Raw genomic sequence first — 23,683 nt, 5'->3', positions numbered from 1 at the left:
TAAAATAATCAATATTTTCATGCATATCTCAAATAATTTTTTAAATACTATATTCCAATAATATTATCAACTTTTTTTTTTTTTTTTTAGTAATTCATAATTTTTTTTTTTTTTTTATGTATAGTGTAATATTAATAAAAATTCCATGTAAAGCTTAAAAAAGCATTAAAATGAAAATGATTATTATATTGTTCTAAAAACAAGTGATTCTTAAATGATGATAAGATATTATTGTCGAGTTGAATGTACAAGACCCGTCGTCTATCCAATTAAAGTATAGATGACTGTTCGTCCTGCAATGCAGTTAACAGACGACTTATCGTTTGTAATTTTATTTACAAAAATTAATTATAAATTTCTGTTACCACAAATAGATTAGTTGTTTGCCGGTTAGTAGCCATGGAGTTCTGTTGAGACATTCTGCAACTAACAACAGTAAAAAACTAAAAAACACAGAGAGAGCGAGCACGAGTCAAAAAATATCGGAGAGTTCTTTCACGGTCAGTTAATCAAATTTTTTTCATTTATCAATCTTTTTTTTTTTTTTTTTTTTTTTTTGGTTTTGTTTAAGTTAAAGGACACATATTTGGTCCTTAATCAATGTTTTCGTGTGAGTTTCATGAATTGCGTGAGATGGGTATGCTGTTAATTACTGTAATCAGATAGCAGAAGTTTTATTAAATCAAGTTATGTGCTTCATGTTTTTGTTCTTTCATGGCTACGGTAGATTTTCCATTTCATAATGTCCTGATAGAATGCAGATTAGGCGGCAGTATTTTTTCTTTTGCATTGTACTCACCATGTGCTTGAGGAAATGAGTCAAAGAATGAGTTAAAAAGTGGAAACATGAGTATTTATTTAAGTGGCCGTGCTCGGGTTAGTTTGATATTCTAATCAAATTTTAATGCTGAATTTTAATTGTTGGGGTTCAAAATTAAGTGTTTTGCTTCATCACCTCTGCCTCATAAAAACCCACATCATTAATTACAAAGCCCCGCTTCAAGTTTTTGATTCTGACATTACATTTGCACCATTTAGTTTTTATTCAAGGAAGCGTGAGGCAATTAGATACTCTTGGAAACAAATGCTCCGGACACCACCAGCTCTGCCTTCTGTATGGAATCCATCTCAGAAGGGTAAGCTAGTTTCTTTCTTTTTATTTTGATATCGAGGATTAAACTGTTAATGGGACAAGGGCAATGGAAGGGTATTTTCATTTGGCGCAAAGATAGGTATCACACATATTGTACTTAGTGTAAATGAAAATTTTAGCACCCTTGTGAAAAATAAAACAATCATCAGGTGCTACTTTGCAAATGGTATTTCTGCTTTAAAAGTGTTGGTGTAAGCTAGATTACCAAAATGAGCTAAAAACAAGTGTCATTATTATGTAAAATAATTTTTGACATTGCTTCACTTCACAGATGTTCAGCACAGTGCCATGGAGTTGAGGCCTCAACTCTCAGCTACTAGCTTATACACTCTATGGTTGCAGGTTATGTTTTCTTGATTATGTTCTATTGGGTTTTTCATTTTAATCATACATTATGTTGGAAGTAAATCTGTGAATATGCGATGTATAAAATGATTTGCCTATCTCTGTTTTTATGTGTTGAAAACAATGCTAGTTAAATTTATGAATATTTGCATAAGAAAATGTTATACACCTATCATGAATCTATAAGTTTGTGTTTTGTCCTTGCTGACATTCTTTATGGATAATTGTTTTGGAAGCTCATACTTCAATTTCATTCTACATGCAGTTTGGGCTTGGGCAGTTTCAGAAAGTTGATTCAACAAGTTGTAGGACATTCCTATGTGCTAGCCAGAGATCTGGACATTATCAAACTGTAAAGAAACAAAAAGGATATCCCCAAAATGTGGATCTTCCACCTATACTACCTAAGAGAAAGAAGAAGCCTTTTCCCATTCCAATAGAGAAGATGAANTCGTCTTAATTAGCTTATCCTTCGTTTCTTCAATTTGAAATATTATTACCACTTTTTCATTTCTCTTATGTAAACTTCAATTTCTAATTTATAGGGCTATAAAATGCTTGTTATATATAGAAGGTTTGCAATTTCATTTTTATTCCTCATGTTCGAGGTATCATCGGCTGTAATGGAAATACTTGGGGAACCATTGCAACCACCACATTATGGGCTGAACAACAATTTGGGGTGATCAAGATTCTGGGTGCACTTGGTTCATTATTCTGATACTTTTAGAATAATATTTTGAAAAAAGTAAAATTGGGTGGTTATTACGTTTTAGGATTTAGAAATTAACAAAAATATCCCCTAGATTTGTTTATTTACTAAACACCCCCATAATAAAATTTTGAAAATTAACAAAAACATCTCCACCGACCCAATAAATACAGACAATCGGCCACAGCCGTTGGAGGGTGGCCAGAGTCACCATATCGGCACACGACTGGCTAGATCTGGCCGTTCGTGCGCCCGTATGCGGATCTGGCTATCAATGGCCAGATCTACAGCTAGATCTGGCCATTGACAACCAAATTTGGCCGCATTTGGTCATCAAGGATAGCCAAAGATATGGTTGACGTTGATGATTGGCTACAGCCAAAGATCTGACTGTCAATTGCCAGATCTTTGATAATAAATCTAGCCTTTTTCGGCTAGATCTATGGTGGATCTAGCTGAAAAAGGCTAGATCGGCGTACTATAGGCCAGATCCAGTCGATAGTGTGCCATTATACCAGATTTTAGCTAGCTTCTAACAGTGGTGGCTGGAATCAGGCAAATGTGGGTTGTTGGGGTGTTTTTATCAATTTATAAATTTTTTTTAGGGGTGTTTAGTTAAATTAATAAACTAGGGGGTTCAAAAGAATTGAATAAAATAGAATAATATTTTGAGAATAAAGAAATAAATGTGTATTTTGGATAGGATATGGAATAGAGGGGAAAATGAGTAATGTTATATTTACAAAGAAATTTTACAAAGATTTCCATACAAAAGGGGTGTTTGTCTGAGCTTATGAAAATTAGCTTATAAGGAACAAATGCTTATAAGCTTATAAGCATTTGAAATTTTAAGTAATTACATGTTTTGTTAAAGTACTTATAAGTGACTGATAAGTAGTTGACGTGTTTGGTACAATGTGGCTTATAAGTACATTTTATTATAAAATGACTAAAAATGGTACTACATTAAACAAGGGTATATTATAAAATTTTAAAATTAAACAAGGATAACGTGGTAATATACTTGGTCAAACTAGCTTATAAGCAGAGTGCTTATAAGCAAAAAAAAAAAAGTACCTCCCCCCCAACTTATTTTTTTTTTTGTTATAAGCTCAACTTTACACTCAAAAAGTTATAAAACAAACATGTCAGCTTAATTTGAGAGCTTATAAGCTTAGCCAAACACCCCCCAAAGTGATGTGGCAAAAAGTGAATTTAATGAGTTTGACTTTTTGTTTCACTCTTCCATTCATTTATGTCACCTCTTTTGTATGAAAATCTTTGTAAGATTCTTTGTAAATATAGTATATTGGGAAAAATGTGTACCAAAGGCGCCCAGCTATTTCCGATGATCTAGATGGTTCTACACTCATTCACTTTTCGTACGGTTGGAGATAAAGATTCGTACACTTAGGATAGGAGTACAATTTTCAGTTATCATTTTTCTTTCCGCTAGTCTATCTGTGGTTTCTATTATGTTCTTTCTAAGCGATTAACACTGTTGCACCACAAAGTTCGCTTAATTTTATCAGCAGGGTAACATGATTAATTGTATAATTAGGGTTTTGATGTCTAATTCTTGTGATATAACTTAAGTATATATGTAAATTATTGGTTTTTGAGATACTAAGAGAATACAAGAATCGTGGAGTCCTGGTGTTTTCCTTTGTGTTTCAAGGAATATTAGTTCCGGTGAATCAATTTGGAGGATTCAACCGGGATTTAGCTGGAGTTGGACTTTTCTTCTCAGCATTTGGTATTGTTATAATGTGTTTGAAGGAAATAGCCAATTCGGCAACCATGACACGAGCTGAGAGTCAATTTTGAGCATTGTGGCTTGCATTTTCTTTCGTTCAAATATGTTCGACCATCACAGCCGTCGGGTTTCCACCAGGATTTGCTATGATTCCCATTTTCGTCGAAAGTCATCCATTGTTTTGCAAAAATTGGAGTCTTAAATATTATGAGAACGGTCTGAATTCAAAATGCTCTAGAATTTGTACAAGTGTAAATTAACCAACATATAACGCCTTATTTTGTGAAGATATGAATTACTGTTAAAGTCAAATATTATGTTTCCATTACATCCGTGATTGTATGGGATTATGATATTAAGGCAGAATATATGCATTGCCTTTTACAGATTATCTTTCATGTATAAATAGCCAATCCACAAGGCATATATGATATACAAATACAATACACAGAAAATATTTCTACAACTCTTTTCTTCTTTGTTTAGGCATTCTTCTTGCCTTCTTTTTTTTATTCTTCTTCTTTTTCTTAAATCTCTAACATGGTATTAGAGTTGTCCTTTTAAGCTTCCACCAAATCAACCTCTCTATTCTGTCCTTTATATTCAAACAAGAAAACTTGGTTACTTTTTATCTCTTTGGTTCAACAAAATGTCAGATGATCAAACTAAAACATCACACTTTCAAACCAGGCAACATCCTGTACACGTCAGCCTCCGATGGCCCTGAAATCATTCTCATCAAGCAAGTTTTGACAAGATTTGAAAATCATGCCACTTGGGCCAAAGATTTTTGTTGCGCTCTTATCACAAAGGATAAAGAGAGCTTCATCGACGACACAACCATTCCACCACCCACCGACGACCACCTTCATCACCATTGGAACTGATGCAATATGCTCGTCCATTCATGGATCGACAATTGTGTCTCATCAAAAGTGGTAGTCGACTTGCCACCTATTGATCTTGCAAAGGAAATCTGAGTATACATCAAAGAGTTGTATGGAAAGTTGGATCTAGTCCAGACCTTCACTCCTTGGCAAAGTCTCTCGGAAATCAAACAACACAATATGTTTGTAACAACATATTTCAACAAATTAAGTGTCATTTGGAATGCTTTAGACACTATTGAAGAAACACTCAATGGGTTGCCAGAAACACTCTGTTAATACCAACGGATCCGAGATCAAGAAAACCTTAGCAAATTCTTGCTCAGCCTCAAAGAAGCCTACTTACCTTTTTGCACCCAAACGCTTGCCTCCAATCCACCACCATTTCTTCGCCAGACTTTCCAATTGGCTATCCAAGAGGAAAGCCAATGGCAAGTTCTTGGCAAAGGGAAGCCTTGGCTCTTGTCGGCTCTCGGTCATTGCCCTTACCATCACCAAATTCTCTCTCAAATGAAGAATATCTCAAGCAGCTAGGGTTGCAAATGAGTAAAGATTATTTATATGACAAATTGAATGGCTAGGATTCATTTAAATCATCTAACGGTCCAAATTCTTCTCATGGGTCAACCAGGTCCAATGGTGTTAATAGGCCTGGTCTTATTTCTTCTCTTTACACATATAACGGCCCACATTCAGCAAATGGGTCAAATGGTTTTCATGGGCCTGGATCTTCAAAACAAGACAAGCCTAAATTCTATTGTAATTATTGCAAATGTCGGAATGACAATCGGGATCATTGTTGGAAGCTTCATGGGCGTCCTACCGAGGACAAAAACGGCAATACTTGAGTCCATCAAGTATCTAGTAGTTCTTCAAGAGATCCCGTTCCAGCACCCTTGATTAGCTCAAAACAATACACTCAACTCCTCCAAATGCTTAACAACGCCCCATAGGCATCAACAACATCATATGTAGGTACATCTTTCTATCTTAATTTTATTAAAGATAATATCTGGATAATTGATTAAAGAGTTAGTGACCACATAATTTACAAACCGCAATTTTCCATACCCATACGATCAATACCACCAACACTTCAATCTGTATGCCCAACGACAACATTGCCCTTACAACTAGGGGTGCATACGAGCCAAGCCGAGCCGAGCCAAGCCTAGTAGTGGCTAGCTCAAGCTCAGCTCGAATGTATTAGGAGTAGGCTTGAGCTCGAGCTCGAGCTCGAGCTCGAGCTTGAGCTCGGCTCAGCTCAGCTATTTATAAGGATTTAACAAAATGACGTCGTTTTGAACCCACCTACTTCTTCTTCTTCTTCTTCTTCTTCTTTTTCTTCCACCGCCACTCCCACTAACTTCTTAGTCGAATCTGTTGAGACCAAAATCCAACTCCTCATCTCCACCTAGTCATAATCTTTAGTCGATCTACATCATGAGGAAACTACTCACCACCATTGGAGTCCACCCCACTGCCATCGAACTCGTCAGATCTCAGCTTTACCTCCGACCTCCTCTCATGCGACACCTGCGTCAGTGGCCTTGACTCTCTCTCTATTTTCGGCCGAATGAATGACTTTATTTCAGATTTTAGGGCAAATATGAATACACAAGCTGAAACCTTACCGATCGATCTCACGAGCTCTCCTACTCGAATGATGTTTCGAGTGATTCGAACAGGTCGCGAAGAGTTCAAATCGAGCCCAAAAAGCTCGACATTTTTCACGAGCTTGAAGTTGAGCTCGAACTCGTGAAATACTAGTTCTCCAACGAGTTGAGGCTGAGCTCATCACGAGTCGAATCCGAGTAGCTCACAAGCTACTCGGTTTGACTACACCCCTACCTACAACCCACATATGCACTATTCATTTAACCAAACTTTTAGTGCTTAAAAATGTACTATGTGTTCCAACATTTCATTTCAATCCATTTCTATGTCTAAACTCTGTCAAGATAATAAATGTCATTTACATTTTCTCCCTACAAAATGTGAATTTCAAGACCCTTCGATTGTGAAATTGATGCGCTTGGGTAAAATCAATAACAATCTTTTACTATTGGACACCTGGTGTCTCTTCTACTATTTTTCCCAAATTATCCAATTTTATTACACACAATAAAATGTCTTATTGCAATACAAATATTAATAAAACTCCTTTTATTTTACATCAAAGACTAGATCACAGTGCTTCCATTCCTAGCCAAAATGTCCAATTTGCCCACTTGCCAAACAATCCCAAAATACATTTCCCATTAGCACTTCTACAACCAATTGTCCCTTTACACTCATACACCTATACATTTGGGGTCCATATCACACACCAAATCATGATGGGGCTAGGTATTTCCTTACTATTGTCAATGATTCTTCTCGTGGCACTTGGGTTTTTCTTGTGCAAACGAAAGCCCAAATCATTTCTCACATTAGGAATTTCCCAGCCATGGTTATTATCCAATTTAACACATCTGTCTAAAGGGTTCATTCTGATAATGCAAGAGAGTTCATGTACTTATACTCCTCAACAAAACGGAGTAGTTGAGCGAAAACATTGGCACTTATTGGAGGTAGCCCGTGCCCTTAAACTTGAAGCCAACATACCTTTTTCCTTTTAATCGTATGCCATCCAAAGTGCTCTATGGTAAGACACCATTTGAGATTCTATTTGGGAAAACAATGGACCTTAGCCACCTCCGTGTGTTTGGCTACCTATGTTACTCCAAAGTTGTTAGGAGCAATGGAAAATTTGGGCCATGAGCTACTCCTTACATCTTCATGGGATATCCTATGCTGCAAAAGGGATATCATCCATATGATCCTGACACTCATAAATTCCTAGTATCTTAGGATGTTATTTTCCATGAAGACATTTTTCTGTATAAAGGTGCAGTTCCCAACTCTGAACAAACACAATTGCCTAGATTCCTTGAAGACAATCCTCCTACCACAGATCCAGATTTTGTAATAATTCCTGCACCTATTGAAGTACCAACAACTCTAGATTCTCCTATACCCACAAAATCTCCACAGTCTGGTGTAACTCCATCAGAGTCTCCTTTTGACAATACTTCCACAGAAGCTCCTCGAAACTCCCCTAGCCTAGTCCCAACTCTTCCTGCACGACAGTCTTCCCATCTCACACGGCCACCTATTTAGACAGCTAATTATGAATGTCCCACCATACAAGCATCAGGTACCCCTTATCCTACATCAAATTATGTAAGTTATGATAGACTTTCTCTTACACATAGGATTTGTGTCAGCCACATATTTGCCGACCTGGAACCGTCCTTTTACTTTGAGGCTATTTCACACTCTCAATAGCGACAAGCCATGGCTAATGAACTTAATGCCCTCACCCATAATAATACTTGAGACTTAATGCCTCGTCCTTCACACTGAAAGCCCATGGGGTACAAGTGGGTATACAAGATCAAACACTGTTCTGATGGGTCCATTGAAGAGTATAAAGCTCAGTTAGTTGCTACAGGCTTTACTCAGCATAAGATTTTGATTACCAAGAGACTTTCTCTTATATTGCAAAACATGTCAATGTCCAGGCTTCCTTTTAGTCGCATGTACTCATGACTGGTCATTACATCAAATGGACGTCCATAATGCCTTTCTTTCACTGATTATTTCTTCCACCTCAAGGCAACTTGAAATCTCAACTATCTTGAGGTTTGGAACAAGAGTAAGCCATACAATTTGTTAAAGATAGTGAATAGAGATTCACCATTTCTCCTAAATCTAGAACGCTATTATATACAGTTAAGCATTCGAGCTCTAGAGATCGAGTACATCTCTTTAAGTTTAAATGCTTAAGATTTGTCTAACTGCTTAGTTGTTCTTGTATGCCAGTCCATGATAGGATCAAGCTATTGTAGTGAGATAGTTGGTATTGGGAAAACTTGCAGGGATTCATTATGAGAAAGGTTTAGAACTTTGGGAGAAGACATAATAGGAAATGGATAGATCATCGATTTTGTTATTCGTCAAAGATATCCTTGTTTGTTACCATCCTCGACATATCAATCTTAGGAGCTTCAGTTAATCCAGCACCTACATGAATAGAAAACTTCTCTTTCTCGTCAATTTCGCTTGTTATCTACAAAGCCATATCCCGAATCACATCATGCATTTTTTACATGATTATCATCTTCTTCTTCGATCCCCAATAATGGAGTATCCTCAACTATATATTAATCCCTCATCAATCCAACAATCTATCAAGTCTCTTTTGTGAATTTTTATAATCTCCAGGAAATAAACTTCAGTACCAAAAACAAAATCAAATATTATTATCGTCAGACAAATGATAATAACTGAACTTTAAAAGCCTCTTTTCCCACACCTGAAAATTTAGAGGCTGAAATCCTTAAGGCTTGGATAACTTCATTCCATTCTTTAGTTGTATTTCGATCACAAACGTTCAGACATTTGTAGACTCTTTTATGGGATGTTCATGGTTTTTTTTTTTTTTTTTTTGGATGACGGATGTTCGAACGAGCTTATGTGCACCTCAATTAGTCCCCTAGGACCTTGGAACTACCAGCTGAGTAAAAGCCCTAGTGGTTATCCCTATTAGCAATCGAAGAGGGATTCGAACTTAGGACCTCTTGAATAATATACTTAAGAATCTCTATCGAATCACTCGACCACCCAAAGACTGTTAAGATGGAAATTTACTATGCAAACTAATAACTAATATCAAAATCCAAGATGGGAATGATGTAATAATTCCATTTCTTTGATAAGATTCTAATTTGAGCTACTTGTTTAACAAAGAGGTAAGACATGAGGTGATGAATGAGAAAAGGAGGCAACGCCGAGATTCGATCATAGGATCAATTCTCTTATCTATAGTCTTCAAATCTGCAAAAATATTCAAATTCATATATTTCTATTAAAAAAAAATTCATAATAAATCCATATATTTCTATTATACTTCAAAGACTTTAAAGTAATAACTATGATGTGACTTTTGTAGCCTTTAGTTATGAAGATTGTGTTAAGAGATTAATATTGCAGAGCTCAGACCTAGACCTGGCAAACGGGGGGTGGGCCGGGGTCCGGGTACAGGCCCTTATACGGGTCGATATATACGGATCCAATATTTTGGACCGTGCCCTACCCTATACGGGTACGGGTGGACCCGTTTTTTCTCTCTCCAAATTTTAGTTTTACAATTTCACCCCTAATAATTTTCAATTATGACAATTACACCCCCAAATCCTACAGTTTTAATTTTTTTACTTTACACCCCCTAAATCAACTACTCTAAATTCAATTCAATTAAGATATAAACAAATGGAACCAAAATAAACAATAACACAAACACAAACAAACAAAATATAATACAAAACTACAATACCAACCAAAATAAACAAATACAAAATCACTAATACACAATTACACATAAACAAACAAAATAAGTCAATAAACTATAAATACCAACTAAAATAAACAAATACATAATCCAATATTCAACAAAAACATTCTTAGGATAACAAATGTTCATCCCACAATGGGCGTGATAAAGTCTCTTGATTCCACAGTCTAGATCCAGTCAATGGCACATTAAGATGATCATCCGAATATCATTCACCTCATCATCTACAAAACATGATCAATTACAAATATAATAATGTAAATAATAAAAATATATGAAATATTTGTTAACATGTTACCTTCAAACTCATATCCATATAGCCAGTTGAGTGATAAAGGTGGAAATTAGAGGTTAATAAATTAGCCAAACATAAAAAATTTAGAGACAACAATTCATGCCAAATTCTTCACTCGTTCAACCAAAAGGAAAAGAAAGCATATAAACATTTATCAAAAAGACTGTTAAAACCATACTAAAAAACACACCAATAGAAATAAAAAAACACGAAAAAAACAACCCAGTAACATAATCAATTCAAAAAATCAGCAAGACAAAATAGTTAAATTCTAGGGTAGCATGGCCATTCATGGCTCATTTGAGAAAAATAAATAAAAAATCCACATAAACCATCATTAGCAACTACACTAAAGACAGTATAAAAACTTACCATGAACAATGGAGCTATTTATAATCTCCTTGAAGATAATCAAACGACCTCGTCACCTTCTACCGATAATAGAACACAATTCCGCTGCAATGAATGAAATCAAGAAATTTCACAATTTTAACTAATCCAAATAACTTGTAAGAACAATAATTTATGAATGCCTCAAATGGTAGCCAATACAAGAGCTTCTTCCCAAATACTTAGCATAAAAAATACTCATGTAATTGACGATTCAATTCATTCCAAACAAATAAATTAAATGGAAGCCACTAGAAAAGTTTCTGATTCTCTCAATTCCCTGAACTCCCAGATTTCTTGCAATTTAGTAAATTTCCTCTCTGCCCAAACAACTCAAACCAATGTATCTAATTTATTCTCACGTTTTCACATTTCTCTCCAATAACTAAAACCAGATTAAAACTAAGTACAATTAATTTTCTCACTTTTTCACATTTGCTTTCTGTCAAACAACTAAACTAGATAGAACTAAATTAATTCCAATTTTCTCCACTTTCTCACATTTTTTTCTACCCAATTTTCTCTGCCAAACAAATCAAGAAGATTAAAACCAAGTAAAATTCTATTTTTCTCCACTTTCTCAAATTTTCTCTCCGTTAAAATAACTCAACCAGATTAAGAATAATAAAATTCTCATTTTCTCAGTTTCTTTCCATCCAAACAAGTCAAACAATAAAACTAAAGTAGAAATTATAATTTGCTCTCACTTTCTCATTTCTCTCAGTCTAAACAACTCAAATATATATCAAAAGTAAGTACAATATTTGAAAGTATTTCATATCATTAAAATTTTCAAACTGGATTTGGGCCGTTCACTTTTCTTCTGCTATCTCTTATTAGTCATTCATCATTGGGCTGTTCTTCACTACCTCATTTTGTCTCCGTCCAAACAACTCAAACTAGATTAAAACTGAGTCAATAAGTGAAAGTTTATATCTTTCAAAGCTAATCATTTAAAAAATTTGTGCAAAGACATCAGTCAACATTTTTAAGGAAAAACAGTTTTGGAAATATAAATTTCAGTGACTAGCAAAACACATAACCGATAATAATTGATTCAGTACATCCCTTATACATTTAAGTAAACCCCACTTGCAAAACCCATCAACCAGGGGAACCCAACACAAACACACTCAACGACACAGATCGACGTACAAGGAAAGCTCACACAAAATCTGTCAAAAAAACAAAAACAAACACACAAATTAGGGGTTGGATTCATATCAGCCGACGAGGTGAGTGACGGCGACTGGGCTACTGTGGTACTGCCGAACTAGGAATGGGAATGAATGACGAGTGACGAACTGACGAGTGATGAACTGACGAAGTGACGATTAATTGAAGAGGGAGACACCGAGACAGGGAGTTGAACTTTAGGCAAAGAAGACTGATGACTGATGAGAGATTGAGAGGTAGGAGAGATTTGAGTTACTGAGAGTCTGAGAGATGAGAGATGAGATGCGGCCGCGATCTGAGATGAGAGATCAGAGATGAGATGAGAGTGAGACTGTGAGAGGCGTGAGCGTGATAAAAAACTTAGGGATTAAAAATCATTAGTGAACTGAATAGTGATAGTGACCAGTAAATACGGGTGCCGCGGGTTCACCTGTTAAAACCGTGAGATATTGGACCGGGTACGGGTACGGGTCTCAAAAAAGGGGTTAATATATTGGACCTGTACCCAATTTTTTAACCGGGTACGGGCCGACCCACGGGTCTAGACCCGTTTTGCCAGGTCTACTCAGACCTCTGTGGTATTACGATGAAAATATTTTATTTATATGTGATGGGAGAGTACAAGCCAATAAGGAAGAAGGATAAATGGATATACAAATTAAAGCAAATATAAATTTTATAGATTATTATGAAGAATTGGAGTGAATTAATATTAATTTCATCACTTCTTCTCTTCAGTTGGATTAGTTAATTTTTTTTTCATGGTTTTTAAATAGAATATTAGTTTCTTTTTCAATTTTTTTTTTTTTTAATTGTGTGGGATTCATTCGAAAATTGTTTTTTATTTTGGTTTTGATTTAATTTTGTTTATTTGCCATTCATATATATTAATAAATCTGTTTTGTTTTGATTTTAATCTTGATTTTGTTTATTCCCATTTGTAGTCCGAAATCACAAAACTAATGAATAAAAAAAATCACCAATTAAACCAACAAAAACATCACCTCACCATAGAATTTAAATATCTTTCATTAGTTTAAAACAGAAACTTCATTCAATTTGTCATACAAAATAATGGTATTATTATGAGATTAGAGAATTCTTGATCCCTGAACCCAAAATAATTCCAATGAAACAATTCACAAATTTCAATTTACAAAAATTTAATTTGATAAACAACCCATGTTACGAAATGGGCGTTTGTACAATGGATCTAAGCGTGGTCCCAACCGGAGTTAGACCATAACACTGAGTCATGTAATATTTGTTTGTCTTGGGCCTGATAAGGCCGTTACGATTTTTTACCCATACAAGGGTGAAGATGAGAACATGGATTTGAAATTCCAATATCTTATTATTCATAAATTTTTCAAAGAAATTTAAAGAAATATAAATGAAAAACTGAAGTGAAGGTGAGAATAAGGTAATTTAACATGTTACCCACTAAAATAATCAATATTTTCATGCATATCTCAAATAATTTTTTAAATACTATATTCCAATAATATTATCAACTTTTTTTTTTTTTTTTAGTAATTCATATATTTTTTTTTTTTATGTATAGTGTAATATTAATAAAATTCATGTAAAGCTAAAAAAAGCATTAAAATGAAAATATTATTATATTGTCTAAAAACAAGTGATTCTTAAAGATGATAAGATACTATGTCGAGTTGAATGTACAAGACCCGTGTCTATCCAATTAAAGTATAGATGACTGTTGTCCTGCAATTCAGTTAACAGACGACTTGTGTTTGTAATTTTATTTACAAAAATTAATTATAAATTTCGTTACCACAAATAGATTAGTTGTTTGCCGTAGCCATGGAGTTCTGTGAGACATTCTGCAACTAACAACAGTTAAAAAACTATAAAAACACAGAGAGAGCGAGCACGAGTCAAAAAATATCGGAGAGTTCTTTCACGGTCAGTTAATCAAATTTTTTTATTATCAATCTTTTTTTTTTTTTTTTTTTTGGTTTTGTTAAGTTAAAGGACACATATTTGGTCCTTAACAATGTTTTCGTGTGAGTTTCATGAATTGCGTGAGATGGGTATGCTGTTAATTACTGTAATCAGATAGCAGAAGTTTTATTAAATCAGTTATGTGCTTCATGTTTTTGTTCTTTCATGGCTACGGTAGATTTTCAATTTTAAAATGTCCTGATAGAATGAGATAGGCGGCAGTATTTTTCTTTTGCATTGTACTCACCATGTGCTTGAGGAAATGGGTCAAAGAATGAGTTAAAAAGTGGAAACATGAGTATTTATTTAAGTGGCGTGCTCGGTTAGTTTGATATTCTAATCAAATTTTAATGCTGAATTTTAATTGTTGGGGTTCAAAATTAAGTGTTTTGCTTCATCACCTCTCCATAAAAACCCACATCATAATTACAAAGCCCCGCTTCAAGTTTTTGATTCTGACATTAAATTTGCACCATTTAGTTTTATTCAAGGAAGCGTGAGGCAATAGATACTCTGGAAACAAATGCTCCGGACACCACCAGCTCTGCCTTCTGTATGGAATCCATCTCAGAAGGGTAAGCTAGTTTCTTTCTTTATTTTGATATCGAGGATAAACTGTTAATGGGACAAGGGCAATGAAGGGTATTTTCATTTGGCGCAAAGATAGGTATCACACATATTGTACTTAGTGTAAATGAAAATTTTAGCACCCTTGTGAAAAATAAAACAATCATCAGGTGCTACTTTGCAAATGGTATTTCTGCTTTAAAAGTGTTGGTGTAAGCTAGATTACCAAAATGAGCTAAAAACAAGTGTCATTATTATGTAAATAATTTTTGACATTGCTTCACTTCACAGGTGTTCAGCACAGTGCCATGGAGTTGAGGCCTCAACTCTCAGCTACTAGCTTATACACTCTATGGTTGCAGGTTATCTTTTCTTGATTATGTTCTATTGGGTTTTTTATTTTAATCATACATTATGTTGGAAGTAAATCTGTGAATATGCGATGTATAAAATGATTTGCCTATCTCTGTTTTTATGTGCAAAATGTTATACACCTATCATGAATCTATAAGTTTGTGTTTTGTCCTTGCTGACATTCTTTATGGATAATTGTTTTGGAAGCTCATACTTCAATTTCATTCTACATGCAGTTTGGGCTTGGGCAGTTTCAGAAAGTTGATTCAACAAGTTGTAGGACGTTCCTATGTGCTAGCCAGAGATCTGGACATTATCAAACTGTAAAGAAACAAAAAGGATATCCCCAAAATGTGGATCTTCCACCTATACTACCTAAGAGAAAGAAGAAGCCTTTTCCCATTCCAATAGAGAAGATGAAGCAGGCTGCAAGGAAGGACAAAAAACTTGCAGAAAGAGGTATAGAGAAGCCCCTGAAGCCTCCAGAGAATGGAATACTTGTTCCCCAATTGGTCCCTGTTGCTTATGAAGTATTAGATGCCTGGAAAAGTTTGATCAAAGGCCTTGCACAGCTGTTGCATGTTATTCCTGTTTATGGTTGCAGGTAAGTTGGATTTAAATATACACAGAGACTCTTAATTCATTTTGCAGTTCACAGTTTTGACCTGTGTCTTAGAAATTTGATATCTTTGCACTTCGACAGTGAGTGCTCGGAAATTCATGTTGCCCAGAGTGGTCACCTCATTCAGAACTGCCATGGTGCAACCAGCCGAACACGTCGAAGTTTTCACACATGGGTCAAGGGTTCCGTTGATGATGTACTTGTCCCAATAGAGTCGTATCACTTGTTTGACCCTTTCGGTCATCGCATTAAACATGAGACTAGGTTTGACTATGACAGGATTCCAGCTGTTGTGGAGCTATGCATCCAAGCCGGTGTGGACATACCAGAATACCCATCTCGCCGAAGAACCAGACCTATCCGAATGCTTGGAAAGAGAGTTGTTGATCGTGGTGGAATTCTTGAGGAGCCAAAGCCATGGCGTTCTAGAGATAAATCACCACTTGTTGATCTTGATACAGCTGGGGTTTATGGGCGGTTTCCACCTCCTCCGTTGGAGGATGTACCCAGGATTGCACAAGAGACAATGGACGCATATGAGGTTGTCAAGTCAGGTGTGACAAAGTTGATGAGGAAATACTCTGTGAAAGCATGTGGTTACTGCTCAGAGGTTCACGTTGGACCTTGGGGTCACAATGCTAAGCTATGTGGGGCCTATAAGCACCAGTGGAGGGATGGGAAGCATGGTTGGCAGCCTGCAGTCGTGGACGAAGTTTTCCCACCAAATTATGTATGGCATGTTCAAGACCCTACGGGGCCTCCCTTGAGGAGTGCACTGAAGAGGTTTTATGGTAAGGCACCTGCGGTGGTTGAAGTTTGCATGCAGGCGGGTGCACAAGTTCCTGAAACATACAAGCCGATGATGAGGCTTGACATTGTAGTCCCTGAAACTGATGAGGAAAGACATGTTGCATAATGAGTTCATTCTAAATTATTATGCTCCATTTTATGTGTACTAATCATGCAAATTGGCTAGTCCTAAACTGCTATATGGAAACACACTTCAGTTATTTAAAGACTAAAAGTCATGTGAATACAAATAGTTTTTTAGCATATAAGATTTCTGGTATGTGTGATTTGCAGTGATTATGTATAANGACTTTTGTAGCCTTTAGTTATGAAGATTGTGTTAAGAGATTAATATTGCAGAGCTCAGACCTAGACCTGGCAAAACGGGTGGGTGGGCCGGGTCAAACGGGTACAGGCCCTTATACGGGTCGATATATACGGATCCAATATTTTGGACCCGTGCCCTACCCTATACGGGTACGGGTGGACCCGTTTTTTCTCTCTCCAAATTTTAGTTTTTACAATTTCACCCCTAATAATTTTCAATTATGACAATTACACCCCCAAAATTCCTACAGTTTTAATTTTTTACATTTACACCCCCTAAATCAACTACTCTAAATTCAATTCAATTAAGAATATAAACAAATAGGAACCAAAATAAACAAATAACACATAAACAAACAATAACATATAATACAAAACTACAAATACCAACCAAAATAAACAAATACAAAATCACTAATACACAATTACACATAAACAAACAAAATAAGTCAATAAACTATAAATACCAACTAAAATAAACAAATACATAATCCAATATTCAACAAAAAACATTCTTAGGATAACAAATGTTCATCCCACAGTGGGCGTGATAAAGTCTCTTGATTCCACAGTCTCGAGATCAGTCAATGGCACATTAAGATGATCATCCGAATCATCATTCACCTCATCATCTACAAAACAATGATCAATTACAAATATTAATAAATGTAAATAATAAAATATATGAAATATTATGTTAACATGTTACCTTCAAACTCATATCCATATAGCCAAGTTCGAGTGATAAAGGTGGAAAATTAGAGGTTAAATAAATTAGCCAAACATAAAAAATTTAGAGACAACAATTCATGCCAAATTCTTCACTCGGTCTTCAACCAAAAGGAAAAGAAAGCATATAAACTATTTATCAAAAAGACTGTTAAAACCATACTAAAAAACACACCAATAGAAATAAAAAAACAACGAAAAACACAACCCAGCTAACATAATCAATTCAAAAAATCAGCAAGACAAAATAGTTAAATTCTAGGGTAGCATGGCATTCATGGCTCATTTTGAGAAAAATAAATAAAAAAATCCACATAAACCATCATTAGCAACTACACTAAAGACAGTATAAAAACTTACCATGAACAATGGAGCTATTTAATAATCTCCTTGAAGATAATCAAACGACCTCGTCACCTTCTACCGATAATAGAACACAATATCCGCTGCAATGAATGAAATCAAGAAATTTCACAATTTTAACTAATCCAAATAAACTTGTAAGAACAATAATTTATGAATGCCACCTCAAATGGTAGCCAATACAAGAGCTTCTTCCCAAATACTTAAGCATAAAAAATACTCATGTAATTGACGATTCAATTCATTCCAAACAAATAAATTAAATGGAAGCCACTAGAAAAGTTTCTGATTCTCTCAATTCCCTGAACTCCCAGATTTCTTGCAATTTAGTAAATTTCCTCTCTGCCCAAACAACTCAAACCAAATTGTATCTAATTTATTCTCACGTTTTCACATTTCCTCCCCAATAACTAAAACAGATTAAAACTAAGTACAATTAAATTTTCTCACTTTTTCACATTTGCTTTCGTCCAAACAACTCAAAATAGATAGAACTAAATTAAATTCCAATTTTCTCTCACTTTCTCACATTTTCTTTCTACCCAATTTTCTCTGCCCCAACAACCAAAGAAGATTAAAACCAAGTAAAAATCTTATTTTCTTCCACTTTCTCAAATTTTCTCTCCGTCAAATAACTCAACCAGATTAAGAATAAATAAAATCTCATTTTCTCACGGTCTTTCCATCCAAACAAGTCAAAAAAATAAAACTAAAGTAGAAATTATAAATTGCTCTCACTTTCTCATTTTCTCTCAGTCTAAACAACTCAAATATATATCAAAAGTAAGTACAATTATTGAAAGTATTTCATATCATTAAAATTTTTTCAAACTGGATTTGGGCCGTTCACTTTTCTTCCTGCTATCTTATTAGTCATTCATGCTCATTGGGCTGTCTTCACTACCTCTCATTTTGTCTCCGCCAAAAACTCAAACTAGATAAAACTGAGTCAAATAAGTGAAAGTATTTCATATCTTTCAAAGCTAATCATTTAAAAAATTTGTGGCAAAGACATCAGTCAACATTTTTAAGGAAAAACAGTTTTGGAAATATAAATTTCAGTGACTAGCAAATACACATAACCGATAATAATTGATTCCAGTATACATCCCTTATACATTTAAGTAAACCCACTTGCAAAACCCATCAACCAGGGGAACCCAACACAAACACATCAACGACACAGATCGACGTACAAGGAAAGCTCACACAAAATCTGTCAAAAAAACAAAAAAACAAACACACAAAATTAGGGGTTAGGATTCATTATCAGCGACGAGGGTGAGTGACGGCGATGGCTACTGTGGTACTGCCGAACTAGGAATGGGAATGACTGACGAGTGACGAACTGACGAAGTGATGAACTGACGAAGTGACGATTAATTGAGAGGGAGACACCGAGACAGGGATAGTGAACTTTAGGCACGAAGAGACTGATGACTGATGAGAGATTGAGAGGTAGGAGAGATTTGAGTTACTGAGAGTCTGAGAGATGAGAGATGAGATGCGGCCGCGATCTGAGACTGAGAGATCAGAGATGAGATGAGATGAGTGAGACTGTGAGAGGCGTGAGCGTGATAAAAACTTAGGGTTAAAATTCATTAGTGAACTGAATAGTGAATAGTGACCAGTAAATACGGGTGCGCGCGGGTTCACCTGTTATAAACCGTGAGATATTGGACCGGGTACGGGTACGGGTCTCAAAAAAGGGTTTAATATATTGGACCTGTACCCTATATTTTTACCGGGTACGGGCCGACCCGGGTCTAGACCGTTTTGCCAGGTCTACTCAGACCTCCTTGTTGGTATTACGATGAAATTTATTATTTATATTTGGATGGGAGAGTACAAGCCAATAAGGAAGAAGGATAAATGGATATACAATATTAAGCAAATATTAAATTTTATAGATTATTATGAGAAATTGGAGTGAATTAATATTTAATTTCATCACTTCTCTCTTCAGTTGGATTAGTTAATTTTTTTTCATGGTTTTTATATAGAATATTGTTTCTTCAATTTTTTTTTTTTTTAATTGTGTGGGATTCATTCGATAACTTGTTTTTTATTTTGGTTTTGATTTAATTTTGTTTATTTGCCATTCTTATATTAATAAATCTGTTTTGATTTTGATTTTAATCTTGATTTTGTTATTTCCCATTTGTAGTCCGAAATCACAAAAATAATGAATAAAAAAATCACCAATTAAACCAACAAAAAATCACCTCACTCATAGAATTTAAATATCCTTTCATTAGTTTTAAAACAGAAACTTCATTCAATTTGTCATACAAAATAATGGTATTATTATGAGATTAGAGAATTCTTGATCCCTGAACCCAAAATACTTCCAATGAAACAATTCACAAATTTCAATTACAAAAATTTAATTTGATAAACAACCCATGTTACGAAATGGGCCGGTTTGTACAAGGATCTAAGCGTGGTCCCAACGGAGTTAGACCATAACACTGAGTCATGTAATATGTTTCGTCTTTGGGCTGTAAGGCCCGTTACGATTTTTTACCCATACAAGGGTGAAGATGAGAATCATTGGATTTGAAATCTCAATATCTTATTATCATAAATTTTTCAAAAGAAATTTAAAGAAATATAAATGAAAAACTGAAGTGAAGGTGAGAATAAGGTAATTTAACATGTTACCCACTAAAATAATCAATATTTCATGCATATCTCAAATAATTTTTTAAATACTATATTCCAATAATATTATCAACTTTTTTTTTTTTTTTAGTAATTCATAATTTTTTTTTTTAGTATAGTGAATATTAAAAAATTCCATGTAAAGCTAAAAAAGCATTAAATGAAAATATTATTATATTGTTCTAAAAACAAGTGATTCTTAAATGATGATAAGATTACTATTGTCGAGTTGAATGTACAAGACCCGTCGTCTATCCAATTAAAGTATAGATGACTGTTCGTCCTGCAATTCAGTTAACAGACGACTTGTCGGTTGTAATTTTATTTACAAAAATTAATTATAATTTCTGTTACCACAAATAGATTAGTGTGTTTGCCGTAGTACCATGGAGTTCTGTTGAGACATTCTGCAACTAACAACAGTAAAAAACTAAAAAACACAGAGAGAGCGAGCACGAGTCAAAAAATATCGGAGAGTTCTTTCACGGTCAGTTAATCAAATTTTTTCATTTATCAATCTTTTTTTTTTTTTTTTTTTTTTGGTTTGTTTAAGTTAAAGGACACATATTTGGTCCTTAATCAATGTTTTCGTGTGAGTTTCATGAATTGCGTGAGATGGGTATGCTGTTAATTACTGTAATCAGATAGCAGAAGTTTTATTAAATCAAGTTATGTGCTTCATTGTTTTGTTCTTTCATGGCTACGGTAGATTTTCAATTTAATATGTCCTGATAGAATGCAGATGGCGGCAGTATTTTTTCTTTTGCATTGTACTCACCATGTGCTTGAGGAAATGGGTCAAAGAATGATTAAAAAGTGGAAAACTGAGTATTTATTTAAGTGGCCGTGCTCGGGTTAGTTTGATATTCTAATCAAATTTTAATGCTGAATTTTAATTGTTGGGGTTCAAAATTAAGTGTTTTGCTTCATCACTCTGCCTCATAAAAACCCACATCATTAATTACAAAGCCCCGCTTCAAGTTTTGATTCTGACATTACATTTGCACCATTTAGTTTTTATTCAAGGAAGCGTGAGGCAATTAGAATACTCTTGGAAACAAATGCTCCGGACACCACCAGCTCTGCCTTCTGTATGGAATCCATCAGAAGGGTAAGCTATCTTCTTTCTTATTTTGAATCGAGGATTAAAATGTTAATGGGACAAGGGCAATGGAAGGGTATTTTCATTTGGCGCAAAGATAGGTATCACACATATTGTACTTAGTGTAAATGAAAAATTTAGCACCTTGTGAAAAATAAAACAATCACAGTGCTACTTTGCAAATGGTATTTCTGCTTTAAAGTGTGTGTGTAAGCTAGATTACCAAAATGAGCTAAAAACAAGTGTCATTATTATGTAAATAATTTTTGACATTGCTTCACTTCACAGTGTCAGCACAGTGCCATGGAGTTGAGGCCTCAACTCTCAGCTACTAGCTTATACACTCTATGGTTGCAGGTTATTTTTCTTGATTATGTTCTATTGGTTTTTTATTTAATCATACATTAGTTGGAAGTAAATCTGTGAATATGCGATGTATAAAATGATTTGCCTATCTTGTTTTTATGTGCAAAATGTTATACACCTATCATGAATCTATAAGTTTGTGTTTGTCCTTGCTGACATTCTTATGGATAATTGTTTTGGAAGCTCATACTTCAATTTCATTCTAATGCAGTTTGGGCTTGGGCAGTTTCAGAAAGTTGATTCAACAAGGTGTAGGACTCCTATGTGCTAGCCAGAGATCTGGACATTACAAACTGTAAAGAAACAAAAAGGATACCCAAAATGTGGATCTTCCACCTATACTACCAAGAGAAAGAAGAGCCTTTTCCCATTCCAATAGAGAAGATGAAGCAGGCTGCAAGGAAGGACAAAAAACTTGCAGAAAGAGGGATAGAGAAGCCCCTGAAGCCTCCAGAGAATGGAATACTTGTTCCCCAATTGGTCCCTGTTGCTTATGAGTATTAGATGCCTGGAAAAGTTTGATCAAAGGCCTTGCACAGATGTTGCATGTTACTGGTTATGGTTGCAGGTAAGTTGGATTTAAATATACACAGAGACTCTTAATTCATTTTGCAGTTCACAGTTTTGACCTGTGTCTTAGAAATTTGATATCTTGCACTTCGACAGTGAGTGCTCGGAAATTCATGTTGCCCAGAGTGGTCACCTCATTCAGAACTGCCATGGTGCAACCAGCCGAACACGTCGAAGGTTTCACACATGGGTCAAGGGTTCCGTTGATGATGTACTTGTCCCAATAGAGTCGTACACTTGTTTGACCCTTCGGTCATCGCATTAAACATGAGACTAGGTTTGACTATGACAGGATTCCAGCTGTTGTGGAGCATGCATCCAAGCCGGTGTGGGACATACCAGAATACCCATCTCGCCGAAGAACCAGACCTATCCGAAGCTTGGAAAGAGAGTTGTTGATCGTGGTGGAATTTTGAGGAGCCAAAGCCATGGCGTTCTAGAGATAAATCACCACTGTGATCTTGATACAGCTGGGGTTTATGGCGGTTTCCACCTCCTCCGTTGGAGGATGTACCCAGGATTGCACAAGAGACAATGGACGCATATGAGGTTGTCAAGTCAGGTGTGACAAAGTTGATGAGGAAATACTCTGTGAAAGCATGTGGTTACTGCTCAGAGGTTCACGTTGGACCTTGGGGGCACAATGCTAAGCTATGTGGGGCCTATAAGCACCAGTGGAGGGATGGGAAGCATGGTTGGCAGCCTGCAGTCGTGGACGAAGTTTTCCACCAAATTATGTATGGCATGTTCAAGACTACGGGGCCTCCCTTGAGGAGTGCACTGAAGAGGTTTATGGTAAGGCACCTGCGGTGGTTGAAGTTTGCATGCAGGCGGGTGCACAAGTTCCGAAACATACAAGCCGATGATGAGGCTTGACATTGTAGTCCTGAAACTGATGAGGAAAGACATGTTGCATAATGAGTTCATTCTAAATTATTATGCTCCATTTTATGTGTGCTAATCATGCAAATGGCTAGTCCCAATCGCTATAGGAAACACACTAAGTTATTTAAAGACTAAAAGTCATGTGAATACAAATAGTTTTTAGCATATAGATTCTGGTATGTGTGATTTGCAGTGATTATGTATAATTAGTAACATTTATAAGATTTTTGGGGTCATGGGGTTTCAATGTCGACTAAAATCTAAAGGT

The 23,683-nt window shown here is 35.3% G+C and overlaps 1 protein-coding gene and 1 pseudogene across 1 annotated transcript; both read left to right on the top strand.

The window, feature by feature from the left end:
* The first annotated feature begins 390 nt into the window (after positions 1-390).
* Positions 391-23,491, top strand: LOC116121659 (annotated as a pseudogene).
* On the top strand, positions 14,598-16,691 carry LOC116121633 (APO protein 1, chloroplastic). Its single transcript, XM_031407576.1, has 4 exons — positions 14,598-14,652; positions 14,936-15,006; positions 15,235-15,602; positions 15,702-16,691. Exons 1-4 carry the CDS (start codon positions 14,601-14,603, stop codon positions 16,534-16,536), a joined length of 1,326 nt encoding a protein of 441 aa, XP_031263436.1. The 5' UTR covers positions 14,598-14,600; the 3' UTR covers positions 16,537-16,691.
* Positions 23,492-23,683: the final 192 nt, after the last annotated feature.

The sequence above is a fragment of the Pistacia vera genome, unplaced genomic scaffold, assembly GCF_008641045.1.
Source record: "Pistacia vera cultivar Batoury unplaced genomic scaffold, PisVer_v2 Contig127, whole genome shotgun sequence".
In the NCBI taxonomy this organism is placed as follows: Eukaryota; Viridiplantae; Streptophyta; class Magnoliopsida; order Sapindales; family Anacardiaceae; genus Pistacia; species Pistacia vera.
Note: the sequence above shows the minus strand (reverse complement) of the source record. Positions and strands in the feature narration are given on the sequence as shown.